The following is a 19,207-nucleotide window of genomic DNA, read 5'->3' as shown; positions in this document are numbered from 1 at the left end:
TACGATCGCAACCTGTCATCCGATCCAACCTACCGACTCGACTGTTTACATGCCAACGTTCTCCCCTAAAAAAAGTAGTAGGCCCTGTCGCTGTGACTGGGATGGGGCGGAGCGCGAGCCGCCGCGAGTGCGACGACCTAGCTCGTGAATGGAAGGCAAGTGCACGTGCGCGCGGCAGCTTTGTTTGTCAGCGTGCTCAAAATTCCGGAATATATTTACAGCTGTAGTCCCACACATTAACATTTAGGTTAGAATCGAAACTTTTGCTACGTGACACATGGAGGAGGTGGCAGACAGCTTAGACAGGTACAGAGATATAACGAGATATCCGTGAGTAACCCTCCGAATTACTGAGGAGTGAGGTAACATTTTAGTCGCTCTACATCAGTATCACTGATCGATTAATTTTATGACACCACCAAAAGCCTGTGATTATGAGTGTGACAAGATTACGTGTGTTGTGGAGATAAAGTAGTCTATAAATGGTCCCATGACCATGTAAATTACCAGGAACGATGATGGTTACATTGTATCAACGACACTGCACTATGTATCGAAGTCAGCTCTGAAGCAATAGAAGGCAGAGTGAAGTGGCCGGTCAGTCTAATGAGTAGTAGGATCAGGATGCATCCACGGCGCTAGTATGCTTTCGCACCTGTTTGTCAAAATGATCTGCAAACATGCACAAACTCGGTCTAATACCCTATTAAGATACTTCACTTGCTTCTGACTCTCCAAAGTCGAATAGACGTTGAGTTTTAACACTTAATTTACTTAGTATTTACACGTGTCGGAAAATTGTTGGAAAATCTTGATCGCGATCGCTTGAAATGCTGCTCAGTACACAACTACAAGCACAGTATGAATAGGTTCAACGCATGCTAAGGGTCGATCATTTTGGTCTGAATGTAGCGACACAGCGACTTTTTCTATGATGGTGTCGTTGAAAAGCTAAAATTTGTTTTTCTCTTTTCCTCGGCCAAGTCAAGCTTGCGTCAGTGGTTTACTTCATGACTTGTAGTTGTACTATAGCCATAGGCTAGCTTCAAAGCCGTTGGCGTTGAGTGCATGTGCAAGTGTGTGCTGCCACTGATATCTTTCTCTTTCTTTTCCATCTTTTCTTCTTTCATTTTCAGGTAGAATCTGTACCTAAATTTCCCTTTCCTTCCTACCAATCATTTCTTTGTGGTTTTCCTCTTGTCCAACTTTCTCAATTTCCTATTTAACTGTACTTGCTGCCTAATTGCATGTTCTTTGTTTCCTTCATGGGTTGTTTTTTTCCTCCAACTACAAGGGTTTTTCCTTTCTGTCCTCTCCAATATCTTTTTTTTTTATGTGTCGTTCTAATGAATCCTTTTCTTCGTTTCCTTTTCAACGTGTGTATTGAATTCTTTCTTTCCTTCCTAATCATCTTTGCTTTCATCCAGTTTTGATTCATCTCTCATTCTATTATTCTACCTAGTGCTTTTTCTGTTTTTAATCTATATTTTTTCTATCTGCTTTCCTTTTTTCTTTTCAAATATATCCATCTCTCCCTTGCTTTCCTTTATAATGCAAGTTTCTCTTTTTTCTTTCCTTCCATTATCTTTGAGTGAACTCTCTGTTTTGTATCCCTTTTGTTTCATTGTTCCAAGTTTTTATTAATATCTTTTCTTTCATTTCCTTTTCCCCTTTTCCCAGCCTTTTTTTTAAAAGACTTTATATTCTTTCACCCTTGTCTTATAATCACGTTTTCACAATCTTCTTTCATGCACACACACACACACACACACACACACACACAACACAACACACAACACAAACAACCCCAATCCTCAATCGCTACCGTGACTCGGTACAAGCTGAGAGAAAGGCAGAAAAAGTATTATCTTTTTAAAGATACCATAGAAGAACTTGCTCTGTCGCTATGAGATTGTTACATTCAGATCAGTTGTGGTGCTCGCTGCCGTGAACGTGTTTTGTACATTGTGCTGTGCTGTCTGCTCCTGTGCAACAACAGTTATCGCAGAGCGAACTAGCTGCAATCGACATATTTGGACAAACTTGTGTAAAAGTGTCAAAACGGTGAAAAATTCCTTTTCTACTGGACTTGAATCTCACTGAGAAGCAAATATTTAAGGATGTTAGATATTTAGAGTGACTTTGTGCATGTTTGGAGATCATTTGACAAACAGGTGCGAAAGTACACTAGCGCCTGCATCCACTACATTACATTAACAGCAAATGTAAATCTCGACTGGTCTGCTCAGGGTTGTCAAAGTAGATTTAGAATATGGAATAGAGTCTCAATACAACTCTATAAGTTTAGTCTGAATTAGCCCGACCAGACACCGTGCTTTGCGCGGCGTCTCTGTGCGCCAGTCGCGACACTTGTGTGCAGTGACAGGGTTGTGTTATACTTAAGTCTGAATGTGATAACATATACATGTATTCAGCAATCCTTGGTTTTAGGGGCTAATTTTTAAGGCTTCTAACGTTACATGTAACTTAAGCACAGCCCCTTAACCTTACCCTAACCTGAACCCAAACCCTAACCCTAAACTTTAACCCTATTAAACCCTAAAAGCCACCTAAATTTAATCGTAGATTACTGTCCATAGTCAATATGTATGGCTGAGCTGAACTTGAAGTTAGAAACCTAAATAATTTACCCCCCCTAAAACCCAGGATTGCCACTTTACCTATCTATAGGGTGACTACATGTAGCTAGCTAGTTTCTTTCACTAACTAGACATTGTCAGTAGTCCCATCAGGATGGGGCTGTGGTAGCCCAGCCTTGCCTGTGAATATCTGCAAACGAACAGACAAGAGAACTTGCCAGTCAGTATGATTATGGCTGTTTGGAATGCTCCCAAATGGCCTAAAATCAGTCCGTTTTTTATGTCTTGATTCTAGGGAATGAAAAGGTCTTAAAATGTCACTAATCGGACCAAGTATAGTGCAGTAATTACCGCAAATATAAAGCAAGCCGCCCATAATTCGATCATATTAATGGTGAACGAACGCCTTGACCAAAATTCGACTGCAGACTACAATATGTATAAAATCTATGCTTTTGCGCACATTCAAATTTTGGCATGGGAGGTGGAACCTTGGTGCGGGTTTTTTTTTTTAGATTAACAGCTTTTCACAAAAAAGGAAAGAGGTATAATCCCTTCCAATTCACAAGAAAAGAATAAATACATGTACAAAATTTGTAGCTACATAATTCACCTTTAGACCTGAAGAATAAGTCATACTCATAGCAAAGACATCATCAAGATTTTAAATCAGTGAAGAAAGCAGGGCATAAAGGAAGAAGCATCCTATAGTAGACTGTTTCTACATTAGTTCCTGCAGGAATACAAGTAATAAAGTTTGTGTGTTCGTGTTTTCAGTATTGCTTCACTTAATGTTGACAGAGCTCTGCCTGTTTAGGTTGTCATACATTATAGCATGCTGTATGAATGACCTGAATTGTGGGAATAAGGGCACTGGAAATGTATGTGGCAAATGCTCAAGAGCATTGGGGCATTCAGTTTTATACTGTGAAATGATCTGATGCTCGTAGTGTACCCTATGAATGATAATTTTTTCAGTAGCATGAAAGAGGAGAATTATAGACAGAGGTTCATGAGCAGAGTGAGGGAGTAAGCCAGTTCAGAGTTAGCTCACGTGTACATGTACATGGGTACAAATGGGTACAAAATTTCTTTTTATCTCAGTAGGTTAGACACTACACTCGTTTTCAAAGCGATAAAATGCATAGGCTTGCCAGATGTAACAATTTAAAGAATTCATCAGTACAAAAGATGAACTTGCGAAGGCCAGGTGACCAGAATGATCCATCGATGTACACTTTGGAGAGCATCCATTTCATTATTTTGCATTGAATGCATTAACAATCTTTTTCAATTGATATTGCCAAATAGCGCTCCCTGTCAGGTGGACGTGGTGGCAAGCACTACTTATAAGGATTACTTGAATAATCATTCCATCACGGATACTTTATAGCTCAGTGAATTTAAATCCAACATGCTCTCCTGGTACAAATGCCCTTTTTCTGTTCATGCTCAAAGTGGAACCCCGAACTGGCTTATTCCCAGACACTGTACAACTTGAACAACAACAAAGATCTTTTCCCCTCTTATGTTTTCACTGTGCTCTCTCCTTAGCTGCATCATCACCAGTGAGATGTATCATCCTGCATTCAGACCAGTATCCTTGTCACTGAGGCTTCCAAGACTGCAGTTGCTGAGATGTGCATGCATGTCTCAGAGGAACTCTCACCTCATCCAAAGGCATTATCGAATGAGCAGTAAAGATCACCAGGAACCATGGGTGAGGACACTCCGAGGACTGCCATGTACCTCTCCTCTGCAAAATGGCACCAAACATCAGACAGCAGGTTTGAGTTTTGCTGGCTATAGAACCATTTCTTCCAACATAGAATTCTCCAGTCAAGAGGATGGCAGACTATTTCATCGACCCAGAGCGCCACCGGGTCATGTGCACACCCAAAGGTCTGTCTTGCCATTTTTCTCACCAACTTGGGTTGAAAGAGCACCCCAGGGATTACTGAAAGCACCTGCATCAGGACTGTCGCTCCGCTGCCAGGTGCGTCACTCGTCGACGGAACCCACAACCTTGTACGAGAACGTCCTGAACTCGCAGCCGGTGCACTATGCCGAGAGCATCTTCCAGTTTGGCCACTCCCTAACGGGTCTCCCGTGGTGGGCATCCATAGCACTGACAACCTTCACCCTCCGACTGGTTCTTACCCTTCCATTAGCCGTATACTCCCAGAACATCCGGGCAAGAGTGGAGAACCTCCAGCCAGAGGTCATCGCCATGGCAAAGAGGGCGTTTGTGCAGAGGTTCGCGCCACGAGCCAAGCAGGAGCAGTGGTCAGAGAAACGGGCACAGCGGGCATTCGTTGGATTGGTAAATTTGTATAATTATCTTTCTCACATTATGTAGCCAGGATCCAGAAAACTTTGAAAGGGAAAACACAGTTCTCACATTCTTGCAGGATTGTCAATTTCTGCTCTGAAATGTACATACATATATGTGCATAAAAGAAATTAGTGAAATAACACCACAATGACACTAGTTCAGTTACATGTAGGTAACAACAAATATGCAAAATATTAGTGAAGAAGGTTTGCCGGAAATACTTGAATCTCAGAGCATACCTGATTATGGTTGCTGTGTAATTTTTCTAATTTGATTATTAATAATCGGCAAATCTGGCCACAGGAGTATCCACCAATCTTCCATGCTTGAGTGAATGACATGCAGCTTGTTGGAAAACACGATTGCTAGGACACGATCTTTCATCATTATGACATTCTACATGCCCACCCTGAAAGGGGAGGGCATTTCAGGTATAAAAATTGTATGAATGCAGTAAACATGAGTTTACATTTCTGATCACAAAATAATCCAAAACATCTCGTCAAATTGCGTCAGCCACACAAGTTTCCTGGTAGACCCTTTCGATGTACTAGCATTGCAAGCAAATTCAAAATGGTGAAATGTGCATTTTGAGCCCTTCTGAGAAGAATGTTTTGACTTTATTAAAAGGACTTGACAATTTTAACTTACTAGTAATCATGATTTGATAGGATAAATACATTAATAATGATTGAGAACACAGGCAAGTATTAATCACATACAGTTTACAATATTCTTACCAGTGTAGATTATCCAGTTGTTTTAGCTGTTAGCATTGAGACACAACTTTTCAGTGGACATGACATTAATGTAAATGGTGATGTGCTCAAGTCACTTTGCCTAATACACTGTATTGCAAGCTGTTGTATTTTGGCATTTGATAAATCATTCCCAATCTTTGCCAGTATGATAGTGGCAAAAGACAACCCAGCCACACATAAAACTACGATGTTCTAACATGAAGGCTACAACATTATACCAAACGGAGTGAAGGGCGAGAATGAAAATATGTTTGAATTTTAGCTGCCAATCATGTCATGGTGCTCAAAGAGTTGTGTATCTTTGTCTTTGAATCAGACCTAAACTTTACAATGCATTCTGTGCACTACACTGTACATTCAGGACATTCAGTTTGCCACTGTACAGTCTAATCATTCCTGAAATTTGACCATTATGTAATCCGTGTTCCCTGACAGACTGTTGAAGATGTCTCTGCCTATCTGCCCGCCATTAAAACCCAGCAGAATATGTGTTTATCGATGAACATAGCAAACCAGAAATATGTGATGACCAGCTATCAATACACATTTTATGGTTAGTTTAGGTTTAAAGTTCAACTGCATACAACTCTTAACCTGTTGAGGACGAGCTGATTTTGCTATAACACACATCTCCAATAGACACCTACCTGAGTATACTTGTCTAGTCTTCAACTAGTTGAAGACTAGTCTTCAACGGGTTAAAAACTAACAACAAATTTGCATTTTTAAACAGGTGAGGCGTTACTCCAGGGAGCTGTACGTCCGAGACAACTGCCACCCAGCCAAGGGCTCCATCCTCTTCCTGGTTCAGCTGCCCATGTGGATCCTCCTCTCCCTCTCCCTGAGGAACATGACGGGGGCTTTCGCGGAGAGGATGTATGTCGGTAAGATCAAGTGGCAAAACTTGACCTCTTCCTAGCAATGGTCCCTGTCAGGACTACATACACATCATCTTTCTCCCTCGTTTACTTACAAACCTTCAAGCAACACAAAACTTGAACTCATCGTGTGAGGACTTACTGTAAAAGTGGATATTTCCGCACGACTAATTTTTCGCACTTGGCCGGGTAAGAAGAGTTTCGCGTGTTTTTAATTCGGCGGAATCAAGACATCAACTATTGGAACATATGGCACGCAAAAATATTCGCTTGCTTTTATTTTCGCGCTAGCTTCTGGTTGCACCAAACGGGCGAAAATTTCCACTTTTACAGTACATGAAAACTCAACCCCATGCTCAATAAGACAAAGACGGAAAATCAGATAAAGGGAACAGGAAAGTTTTATGGAAACTGCAAATAAGAGAAAATTGTGCCGTTCTAAGGTTTTACATGTTTTCAACAAAACGTGTGATATAAATGAAAGTTTCATAAAAATCTGCAAATGAAGGAAAATTGTGCAGTTCTAAAATTGTATTTGTTTTCAACAACAAAAAAAGTTTGATATGACGTACAATCAAATTTGCAAATAGGATAGGGTATTGATATTATTCCCTTTTTTACCCTTCCTTCGGTTTATTGTACAATTAGTCTTTTTCACAATGAATTTATCAACTGCATCACCTACCCCTTCAGAAGTCATTTTTCTATACTAGCATTCTGCAATAAATCACAGCAAAGTATGTGTGGTTATTCTTCATTCTTTTTGGTTCTTAAGAAAGGAGTCTTTTTTAGTAAAAGTTGAAGTTTGTGTGCTGGTCAATGGAAAAGTTGGGAGACAGTGAGATGATTACCTCAACTAGTACAGTATAGATACATTTAGATTAAATATAATTCTGATGATAATGGTAATGATTTTGTTTTTCCCAGTTGCTTAAATGCCACCTTGAATATAGGGGGCAATTTCGGTGCCATGACATTTGCTTCTGCGACAAATTGCTCCCATGAAATATCTGCACGGTAGGCCAAACATAAATTCTGCCCACAAACATAACCCTAACCATAATCCTAAGCCTCACATCAAACTAGACCTAAAACCCTATCACAACCCTAACCCCAAGTCCTTGGAAGTAAATGAAACTACTGCAGTTGTCGCAGGAGCAAATGTGGTGTCACCACATTTTCACAGTATTCTATATCATATCACAACCTGAGCTGACACTAGTGTCAAGTACTGTAATGTTAAGTGGAAATTTTCGCGGTGTTGAAATTTTCGCGCATTTCGTGCAACCAGAAACTACCTCAAAAATAAAAGCACACGAATATTTTTGCTTGCCATATGTTCCTGTGCGTGATGTCTTGATTCCGCGGAATTAAAAACAAGCGAAACTCTTCTGACCCGGCCAAGTGCAAAAAATTAGTCGCGCGAAAATATCCACTTTTATAGTATACTTGGGCTGAGGTCTATGGAGAATGTGTGGTGCAATCTCAAACAATCCGAAAGAAGTTTCTGACTCTTTGTAAAAGCCACTCTGTACTGTATGTTGTGATGGTATGAGGTTCTCAAGTCGTCCTGTGCAATGTGATGGAAGATTTCATTCATTGACAGAGATAAGAGCTTTAGAGACATATCTGTCTGGAATGATGTTGGTGTTCAGGCCACAGACTTACTACAGACTGAATATCTGGCATTGATCTAGATGATAGGTCATCAGTACCTGAATCATACTAAACCAACTATTTGTGTGTGGTTCAATACATAATTATTTCAGTTGGTATGTAGCACAGACAAAACCAGAAGATCATAAGGCTGCGGCTGCACGCTGCATCTCTACTAGAAGGCACTCTCACCTGTGCATAATTTGTATATTATAAAATGGGTTCAAGAATGTAGCCAATAGGAAGCGCTGAAATGAGTCACGTGTGCTTTGGTTATTCTAGTCTCATTGCACTGCGTGTTAAATCCTATTGCCCATCGTCTGTGCGCGCGGCGGCTCCTTTGAATTGCATGCATACGCGCTGTCAATCCTGTAAACAACTTCTAGTTCGGGCTGCTGCCGGCTGGCGGCCGCCGGCCTTTCTTCCCTTGTGCATAACATGTGTGGCGTACATATACTCTTATTATACGTACAGTACATGTAGACCAAGCGTTGTGGGACCGGACGCGTACATGGAGTCACTTTGAAGGGCAAATCCAACGATTTAGCAGGTTAATTCTCACGCCGTTTTCAGAGTATGTTGTCTAGTAGGCCCATATGAGGAGTCTATATCAAGTCTTTAAGGTAAAGGGTGCATATTCTATGTAAAATAAGTAAGTTTTCATGCGGGAACTTAACGTTAAGTGTCCGGAAACCCAACCCCCCATCATAATTACACTGTATGTGCGGGATTTCCGAGTGCGACGTGCGTAAATGTTTGGGACGAACATCTTCGTCTTGACCCACAAAGGTACGTGAAAAACGCTGAAAAATGCTGTTTTCGAATTTTCGACCCATTTTATAAAACAAATGATGCACAGGATATATCCTGTGTATCATTTGTATATTATTACATACTATGCTGAAGTGGAATTCGCATGGATGTAGCAGGGATGCCAAGATCAAAAAATTTTATGAGTGAGATTTTCATGACTCGGCATCTCGGCATGCAAATGTGCTCATGAGCGAGGGTGTGGGAGGGGTTTTTTCCCCCCTGTGGTCTCCCACGGTAGGGAGCTTTTTCAATTTTTAGCTCTTAATGGTGCGATCAGGTGCATACTTAAGTGACTATTTTTTACTTATTTTGAAAGACAAAAGGGAAATATACCTTCATTTGCAACTATCACTTTAATCTTTTGAGCTATACTCATTATCATAGGCCCAAGTTGCAGACTTGGCCCAATGCGTGAGAAAAATGGGTGTCATGCGTGAGATCATAAGATTGCCCCTAAATGCTTGAGTCTCACGCAGAATGCGTGAGACGTGGTAGCTCTGATGTAGTGGAAATTTTTCTGTCACCATTGCTTTGACTTACAGTCCGAGATTAATCCCAGTTGCTATACCATGACATCATAACAAGATAAGGCAGTAAAGTCTGCACGTATGTCTCTCTCCGTTTCTTTGTCTGTGTGTGCAGATCCCGCAAGCATTGTTCCAGAGCTGGCCAGTGGTGGCACCCTCTGGTTTGCTAGTCTCACTGTACCAGACCCAACGGGGATTCTACCCGTTCTCGTCGGCATCCTGAACCTCGCAAACATCGAAATGCATGCACTACACAAGGGGAGGGTAACGAGAGTGCAACGCTACGTCAACAACACTCTCAGGGGAATATCTTTGATCATGATTCCAGTGGCGGCTTACGTGCCTGCGGTAAGGCGACATTCTCAAGCTTTCGAGCAGAGAAAAGGAAAAAGAAAAGACAAAATGCAGCAAGGAAGAAACAATTTAACTTCTGCAGTAAGGGGTGTAGAGGCATTGTGCTTTTAGCAATATTTGTATTAGTGTCCTGATTCTTTATGCCATAGAACAGAGGGATATGTCTAGATGTAGTTATTAGAATTTACATATCTCATTGAACATTTTCATCTTTAGACATGACATATCACTTGAGAGATTTTGGGTGTATTCATCAAAATTCAGGCAACAAAGATTCAGGTCACAAAATCTGAAATTCGCTGATTATGCCACAGCTTCACCAAGTTTATTATATAGATAGTAGATTATGGTGCTGACTATCTAGTACCCAGGTAATCAAAGTTCAGGCCAAACATTGCCATGTCTCCAGGTTTTGTTTCATATTCATGGACTTTCAAAATTGCAATTTCAATGAAGTGGAGAGAATCAATGTCTCTAGCGGACGTATTGTACCACCCCCCCCCCCCCCACCCCACTCAGGTGGTCATTCTGTTCGGCATGCATGTTCCCAATTTTTTTGAAAAAGGGGTATATTATAGGGGCTCAATCAGGGAAAAAATCTTGAAAAATTGTTGAAATGGAGGGTCTTACAGGATTTTGCAATTAAATTTTCAACAAAAAAAATATTTTCAGTTAGGGATGGTTTTCAGATCTTTCCTCACAAATCCTGACATAAGGTCCCTAACGGGGATATACACGTATATGTAGTTTCAACCCCCCCCCAAAAAAAGAGGCCAAAATAGGGGTTGTGTGCCTTCGTGGTGTTTGCCCCGATTTTCCCCAATGTGCTTACTCTGTACGTTTCGCTGCAAAGCACGCTGGGCTGGTCTTCTTTTTGCAGGGAAGTAGCATGAGAGAGTCTTTAAAGACATTTCTGTCCATGCAAGGGCTGAAATTGTGGACACCCCTCACCTTGGAACTCTTCCTTCATTGCGGGGGTAATTTTACCATCTTTCCTGAATTCCAAAAACCTGTGATGGGGTGATTTTGATGATTTGCTTCCAAAAGCCCATGATAGGGAGTAACAATCCTGACCAATTTCCATCCCTAAAGGGCCTATCTCCAAGAATCTGGAACAAATATATGTGTATGGTTGACTGCCTGATTTGGGGTGGGGGGTGGGGATGGGGTACCATTCAGTGGTTCTGCATCATTGTCTTGTTATTCCTATGAATCCAGGCCATGACCCTGTACTGGACAGTCTCTGCATCGTATGGACTTGGCCAGAACATCCTTCTCAAGATACCGTCAGCACGGCGCGCTCTCGGCATCAGGCCATCCAAGAGCGACTCCAGCGCGCCATTCCAGGACATGAGGGACGAGTTCGTCGTCAGGTACCTGAGTAGGACGGGGCGGGAACAAACATCGGACGGACGTCTGGAAGAAATGGCAGATAACAGAGATGACAGCAAATCGAAACAAAAGCCAAACTCGTGACGAGCACGATCCTCTTGTTGGATGTTATTTTGTGTTATGCAGATACTCCTCAGTAGCATGGTTTGTGCCCTGGAAATAGTTTTCTGCATCAACTGACTAATTGTACATTCACAGATTAGTACATGTATTTGTTGGAGGTTTGACGTTGTCGAGATAATATCTACAGTTGTAAATTTGAAACAATGGACAAACCTGACTATGCAGATGTCTGCTTCATAAAAGCCTTTGAAAAGAACTGTTTGTTTCACTGTGCAGCAGTATATTCTTTTGATCTGAAGAAGTTTGCAGCCCTATTTATCTCAATAAATGACAAACACTACAACAACAAGACCTGATTTTGCTTCTTTCTTAACTTTGTGTTACTTATAAATGAGTTAATGATGATGACAATGATAGTCATTTGCTCTGGGGCATTGAAGACTTTAGTTTACACCGCTCTTTTAAAGGGTCCTTAGAGTTCCTTTGTCTGATGTTCCACACAGCAAAAGGCTCATCAATGGTGGAACAGCATCAAGCTATATTTCAATATGGCATACATGCAGTCAAACCTGCCTGAGTGACCACCTGTCTATAGCAGCCACCTGCCATATACAGCCACTGAAATAATTCCCTCCAAGAAAAAAGCAAATACCCTGTCTCTTGCAGCCTCCTGTTAGTTTAGAGTTAGCTCATGTACACATGGTTACAAATGACCTTCCTTTTTTTTTTCTCAGGTGGTTAGGCACTTAATTCCTTTAACTCTTTATGTGCCACGTTCGCACGTCCGACTCAGTTGACAGCGTGCCAACTGCGCATATTCTGCTCAAACGCACTAATCTGCCTAATCTGATCAATAAATCACCAAATGCCGCGGTACATTGAAAGTGTTTCTCACGCTTCCGTTCCATTCACGTATACTGTAAAAGTTGATATTTTCGTGCGACTAATTTTTCGCGCTTGGCCGGGTAAGAAGAGTTTCGCGTGTTTTTGTTTCGCGGAATCAAGACATCATGCACAGGAATGTATAGCAAGCAAAAATATTCACGTGTTTTTATTTTTGCGCTAGTTTCTGGTTGTGCGAAATGCGCGAAAATTTCAACACCGCAAAAATTTGCACTTTCACAGTAGCTTGCATTTCATGTAGTGATTGACTACCAACAGGTGTTCTCTACTGGATTTGAGATTAATTTCTAAGTTTATGTCATTGTTTTGTGTCACAAGTCATGCCTTTGCAGTAATGTAGCTACTGGTCATGTGAAAGAAAAACAATCATAGATTTGTCATACAATAATAGATCAGTGCAAAGCTTGGCATTTTCTCTACAACTTTACTCACTATTTGCCCGAACTCAACAGAAATCTAAAGAAGTTACATAGACTTGAAAAACAGAATGTTTTCTCAAAGCATGAGACCGTTAGTGTTTCAGAATAATGTGGCACAAAGGGGGTTTCCACCATCGCACATTAAGAGTTAAAAAGCAACGCAATGTATAGGCAGGGCTCCACACTAACTTTTATTTTTGGTGGCCCAAAGGCAAACATCAGACATTTTTTGGTGGCCCGACCAGGCCACCAAAGTCTTCATTTCTAAAATTTTGGTGGCCCGATGTGCGTTTTTGGTGGCCCCGGGCCACTGGGCCATCGTTAGTGTCGAGCCCTGGTATAGGCTTGCCTGACATAATTTATCGAATTCATCAATTATGTTCAGATGAAAGAGGAACTTCCGTAGACCATGTGACCAGAATGGTCCATCAGTCAACTCTTGGAAAACGTCCATTTCATTTTTCATTGCATGCAATAACAAAACTTTCCTTTTGATATTGCCAAATACCACTTTTGCTGTCAAGCACCATTGGTAAGGATTACTTGAATACTGTAAAGCAAGATCAGCGTCATGAATTTTTTCTTTTTTGCGAATTGCAGCCAATGTCCTTTTTTCGCAACATAAAATTTTTGCGAATTGCCATTGGCATTCAATGCATATAGTGTAGAGAAGAACTTTTGCATGAGTTTTAATTTTGCAAATCCTGGCTCTCGCCAAATTCGCAAAATGAAAATATATGCAAACATTTCTCTTTTTACTGTAATCATAACATCACAGATGCTTATCTCAGTGAATTTAAAAACCAACACGCCCTGCTGGAACAAACTATCCTTTTCTCTTTTTTGTGTTTTTGCTCATGCACTATGTGGAACCCTGAACTGGCTTATTCCAGTTCAGGGAAATGCTGTTGTAATGAGGTCTCTGCGACAGCGGATTTTACATCGATAATAATAATCGATACCTCCTTGGAAACTTACTGGTAATAAAAAAGAGAGGAGGTAAATACAAAATGGAAAATCAGGACGGCCAAATGTACCTTGTTCAAATCAGTACCTCGTAAGTGAGCTCGTTGTAACAGGGTTTCTCTGTAATGGGAGGCATGAGTAAGATCGCTGCAGTAATATTTCCATGGCTACAGGTTGCAAAAGGATTTATCTGCATGATCAGATCCTACAATTAAAATACATGTGTAGCAATTATGACCTTGTATCAAAAGACCAACTCAAAGTCTCATGACATGATTTTACATAAGAATTCAAAATAGGTAAAATGAATCAACCTTGTCAATTTTTAGTTTTCTGAAAGAACAGTTCCTTATTCAAGTAATTGTAAAGTTTAGGATCATAAAATGAATGGAAATTTCTTTTTTTGTTGGTTTTTCTTTATTATGCCTCCGCCACGAAGTGGTGCCGGAGGCATTATGTTTTCGGGTTGTCCGTCCTTCCGTCTGTCCTTCCGTCCATCCGTAATGAATTTTGTGGACAGCGTAACTAAAATACCATTTGAGGTATCCAAATGAGACTTGGTATGTATATGCATGAGTGGATGAAGTTGTGCCTTTCAATTTTTGAGTGCACATGCTCAAGGTCAAAGGTCAAGGTCAAATACTCAAAATTTCACTATTTCCCCCATATCTATGCAACAGAGCTACCAAGTCTCACGCATTCTGCGTGAGACTCAAGCATTTGGGGGGCATCTCACGATCTCGCGCATGACACCCATTTTTCTCACGCATCGGGCCAAGTCTGCAACTTGGGCCTATAATAATGAGCACAGCTCAAAAGACTAAAGTGATAGTTGCAATTGAAGGTATATTTCCCTTTTGTCTTTCAAAATAAGTAAAAAATAGTCACTTAAGTATGCACCTGATCGCACCATTAAGAGCTAAAAACTGAAAAAGCTCCCTACCGTGGGAGGCCACAGGGGAGAAAAACCCCTCCCACACCCTCGCTCGCACGCACATTCGCATGCCGAGATGCCGAGTCATGAAAATCTCACTCATAAATTTTTTTTGAACTTGGCATCCCTGATGCAATGAAACTTAATGTATACATGTACTACCGAATAAAGATTCCCTGGTTAGAGTTAAGGTTATGAGGTCAAAGGTCAATGGGTCAAAGGTCAAATGAATATGTCAAAATTTCACTTTTTTCTCCATATCTCGGAAATAATTCAATATCTTCATGGAACATACTACAGATGCATTTAATGACTGGTAGTGATAATCTGGGGAATTTGGGGTCATGGGGTCAAAGGTCAAGGGTAAAAGGTCAAGGTCAACTCTTCAAAATTTCACCTTTTCCCTCACATTTAGGCCTATGCAATGCCTGTAGGATTTTCTTTTAAACTTGGTGTATACATGTATTACCTAATAGAGATTCTCTGGGAAGTTTTTTTTGCCAAAAAGGTCAAGGGTCAAAAGGTCAAAGATCAAGTGAAAGTGCTGAATTTCACTTTTCCCTCCATTTCTCGGAAGTGGCTTTATTTTATTGTGAAACTTAGTACATATTTATGCATGTTCTGCCTGACGGTGATTCTCTTGGGAATTTTAGGGTCAAAGGTCAAGGGTCAAAGGCCAGGTTAAAATGCTAACAATTCACTATTTAAAACAGAAATTATACTTTCTCCCCATACCTTGACAGTTACTCAATGCATAAACTTATAAGAGGGTCAAAAGTCAAGTAAAAGTCCTCAAATCCCCAAATACATGCTCTCTTAGAAAATATAGCCATTCATCCAATTAAACCTAGCTCAAGGAAAGTGAACATTCAACATGTTTGTGACAAACATGTCATTTTAATATTTTGCCAATTATGTGAAACTGTCATCACACATTGTCAAGATGTACTATAGACCTATTAGGAGAATCATGCTTTATGGCGGAGGCATACCAGTCACCATAGCGACATTTCTAGTTTTCAAAATTATTTTTTGCTGTCTGACATAATTAGAATGTATTCTTTTTCAGATTTATGGATTCGGAGCATGAGGAGCCCTTTATACACTTATCACTTTCATCCCTGGAAACGTTAATAAAGTTAATGCTGTTGCACTGAAAGTTAGTATTAATGATATAGTCCACTCAGTAAAAAAAAGTGTACTTTTTGTACCTTGGAAGGGAAAAACGAACGTGTTCACTCATGCGTAAAATTTTCCTTTTTATTGACCTACTAGGTTGATAGCAAATTGAATTAATAAATAATGATAATAATAAACTGGCACTTATATAGCGCATAATCAAGTAAAAACTGCTCTATGCGCTTTACATACAGCTCTCCAGTATCGTTACATTACAATAAAAGTATGTCTTTAAGTTTCTCTTAAAAGATTCTGTTGATGTACATAGCCGTGAATGTGCTGACAAACTATTCCACAGTTTGGGGCCACAAAAATCAAAGCTAGCCTCTGCCCTTTTTGAAACAGCTCTTGGAATATGTAAAGTTGCAGTGTCTTCACTAGAGCGCAATCTGTAACGTGGCCTGTGTGGTGGGGACAGTAGACTATACAAATATTCAGGTGCCAATTTATGTATACACTTGTAGACAATCAATGCAACTTTGTATGAAATTCTTTTCTCAACAGGCAACCAGTGCAGTTGATTCAACAAAGGAGTAGCTCTGTCATGCTTCTTAACTTTGAATATAATCCGGGCAGCGCGATTTTGAATGCGCTGCAACCTCTAAACATCTGTTTTGTTGACATTAACTAATAGAGAGTTTGAGTAATCCAGCCTACTGAGCACAAGGGATTCAATAGCATGTGTACAGGCTTCCTTTGTGAGCATCTTTCTTATCCTACAAATATTATACAGATGAAAATTGAGAGATTTACAGAGTGCAGTTTATACCTGATCAGACATAGATAAAGAAGAGTCAATGTAGACACCAAGAGTCTTAACAGAGTTGGAGGGGACAATGGAAGCATTACCGACAGACACCGACACCCTTTGTGGAAGATAATGACTGAGTTTGGGCGAAACAAGTAACAATGCCTCTGTTTTTGCATCATTCAGCTGTAACTTGTTCATCACCATCCACTGATTTACATCATGAATCCACCTTTCAATTGTTGATATTACGTGGTGTAAACTATCTGCATATTTAGGATCAAAACTATAACACATTTGAATATCATCAGCATAAATGTGAAACTGAATATTGTGATTCCTGATGATATCACCCAGCGGTTTGACATACGATATGAAAAGCACAGGTCCGAGAACGGACCCCTGAGGCACGCCATATTCTAATGGATACTTATCTGACCTTTTTACCTTAATTACCTGTAACATGGTATATAAAACATTGATATCAGCCAAAAAGATCTATGAGAAAGATGAACTTGAAAAAGTGTTTACTTTCTTTTCTTTTTTTTTCTTTTTTTTTTGCTGAGTGTATATCTAATGAGTGTGCCAAATGTCAGTGTAATCTTACAATCCCTTCATAGTGGTTGTTTTGGAGTTTTATATCCTGTTCTTTGTCCTATTCGTTGCACTGCTATGAGCATCACTAGACTTGAATAGACCCAAAACCTCAAAGCTTCTTTTTCTCAGTAAACACTGTTTCAGAGGGTGTACTTTCTTTGCTTTATTTAGATGAGTTAGGAAGTACATTTATATTGAGTTACATGTCAATTTAAAGCTTAGAGCCTACTCTTTCAGGATCTGCCCTTAACTCAAAAGTCCACATCTGGTCACTTTTTTAGGTGGTTTTATGATCCATGATGGTCACATGTTATACACTTTACACAACACACATCCATGGCACAGTACAGGGGCGGATCTAGGAATTCTGTAAAGGGGAGGTGCTTTACAAAATTAAAGGGGGCTTTCCCCCCCCCCCCATTTTTTCATTTTATTTCTTTTGTTGTACAAACAATAAAGAGGGGGTGCCCGCCCGATGTGCCCCCCTCTGGATGCGCCACTGCAGTAGAAGTAGTAGACAGTCATGGAAAATATTTAAAAAGAAAAATGGTACATGTACCAAGGATAAAGCAATCCACTCCCTAGGAGTAAAGTTGTTTTTTTTTTATCTTTTATTTTTTGTTGAAACTTTGTTGAAGTGTGGGTGTTGGACAAGGAAATAAAACATTGGTTTAGCAACTTATAATAGATGAACAAATTTGAAGTTGGAGGAAGAATGAAATTGTCACTCACTGAGATGACCTTTTACCTGACTCTAAAGAGGACAACTTGACCAGACACCATGCTTAAACATTCTCGGTAAAAACTGGTGGAAGTTCCGAATCTCGTTTCCTGTCTACACAGGAAAATCTGGAGTTTTTTTTTTTTTTTTTTTTTTTTTTGGGGGGGGGGGGGGGGTTGGAGGGTAGGATGAAGCAGACCTGTATTTAAGTATGCCTTAAATGTGGATGTAAGAAGTAGAGAGTAAACACTGTTACCCCCGACCAGAGTTCACAAAATACTCATGGAAAGGGAGGGAGGGAGGGAGGGAGGGAGGGAGAGAGAGAGATGGAGAGAGAGAGAGAGGGGGGGGGGGGGGAACGGGAGAAAAAAAAAGGGGGGGGGGAGAAGAAAGCAAAAAGTGAACTGGTCACTGGAGTAACCGTCTGTAGCACAGTCACCTGTATCTTGACGAGAACCATTTGGCCGGATGCTGTAAACGATTTCCGCCTATATTGGACAGGCAGAATTTCCCGTTCTTCCTCCCTTTCCTCTTTCCAACGCTGCTCATGATGAAGGCCTGCTGAAGTGTGATGAGGCGTCGGAAGAAAGAGCTGCAATCTCTTGTGTATCTGTCAGTCTATTGTCTGTCTGTCTGTCTGTCTCTGTCTGTGGGTGTGCGATGCACGTGTGTACAGCAAAGTCGTTTTTGTTTTTTTTTTATGTGCAGGAATGACGCATTTTGTTCAAAACCCAAATGAATAGGATTGACGAATGGGTTGGCGACATGGGAGAGAAAGTGTCAATTTTACTTTCAACGGAAATACAGGTGGGATAAGAAAAAAAAAAGAAAAGAAGAAGACCTAAGCTGGTCGCTATGGTAGTCGCCTTCCATCAGTGTCCCAAATAAACATACAGGAAGCTATTTGACACTATGCGCAACTTCCACCCTTTACGACCGGTAGAACTTCCGAATCTCGTTTCCCGTGTACACCGTGATAGTATTCTGAACATCTTGAAGCCGTTAATGATTAAAAAAAAAAAAAAAAAAAAAAAAAAAAAAAAAAAAGAGGCAAGGGCAGCAAAGGCCACCTTGCGGAAGGAAGTTACGAAAGTGAAGGCGTGTCGGTGAAAGTTCGTTGGCATGGTAACGATTTGTTAGAGACTGCACGCTCACATCGCAAAGCAGGCATTTGTGTTCCCCATTTTCGCAAACCCTTTTGTTTAGCTGTAACATAAACTTGTGGTACTTCATGTGGGCCAAGTGGTTTCATTTCTGTAATACAGTAAAGAGTTAGAAGTCAAAGGTTTTCTTCAAATTGCTGGCAAACGAGAAGTCAAATTCGAGCTAGTACACTGCAGCAAGATCAGTGTTAGATTTAA

General features: G+C 40.5%; 1 protein-coding gene across 1 annotated transcript; it reads left to right on the top strand.

The window, feature by feature from the left end:
* The first annotated feature begins 277 nt into the window (after positions 1-277).
* On the top strand, positions 278-11,521 carry LOC139740973 (cytochrome c oxidase assembly protein COX18, mitochondrial-like). Its single transcript, XM_071651558.1, has 5 exons — positions 278-306; positions 4,155-4,923; positions 6,430-6,580; positions 9,686-9,918; positions 11,143-11,521. Exons 1-5 carry the CDS (start codon positions 278-280, stop codon positions 11,398-11,400), a joined length of 1,440 nt encoding a protein of 479 aa, XP_071507659.1. The 3' UTR covers positions 11,401-11,521.
* The last annotated feature ends 7,686 nt before the right edge of the window (positions 11,522-19,207 follow it).

The sequence above is a fragment of the Diadema antillarum genome, unplaced genomic scaffold (genome assembly GCF_040938485.1).
Source record: "Diadema antillarum isolate AM-2024a unplaced genomic scaffold, OU_Dant_1.0 seq00000893_RagTag, whole genome shotgun sequence".
NCBI classification, from domain to species: Eukaryota; Metazoa; Echinodermata; class Echinoidea; order Diadematoida; family Diadematidae; genus Diadema; species Diadema antillarum.
This window is presented reverse-complemented; position numbering and strand designations above follow the sequence as displayed.

Bases quoted from the DNA above. Each gene is read 5' to 3' on its own strand.
- LOC139740973 (XM_071651558.1), top strand. From the start codon at position 278: ATGGAGGAGGTGGCAGACAGCTTAGACAG. The intron at 307-4,154 runs GTACAGAGATAT...CTCTCTCCTTAG, and splicing joins GTGGCAGACAGCTTAGACAG to CTGCATCATCACCAGTGAGA. The intron at 4,924-6,429 runs GTAAATTTGTAT...ATTTTTAAACAG, and splicing joins AGCGGGCATTCGTTGGATTG to GTGAGGCGTTACTCCAGGGA.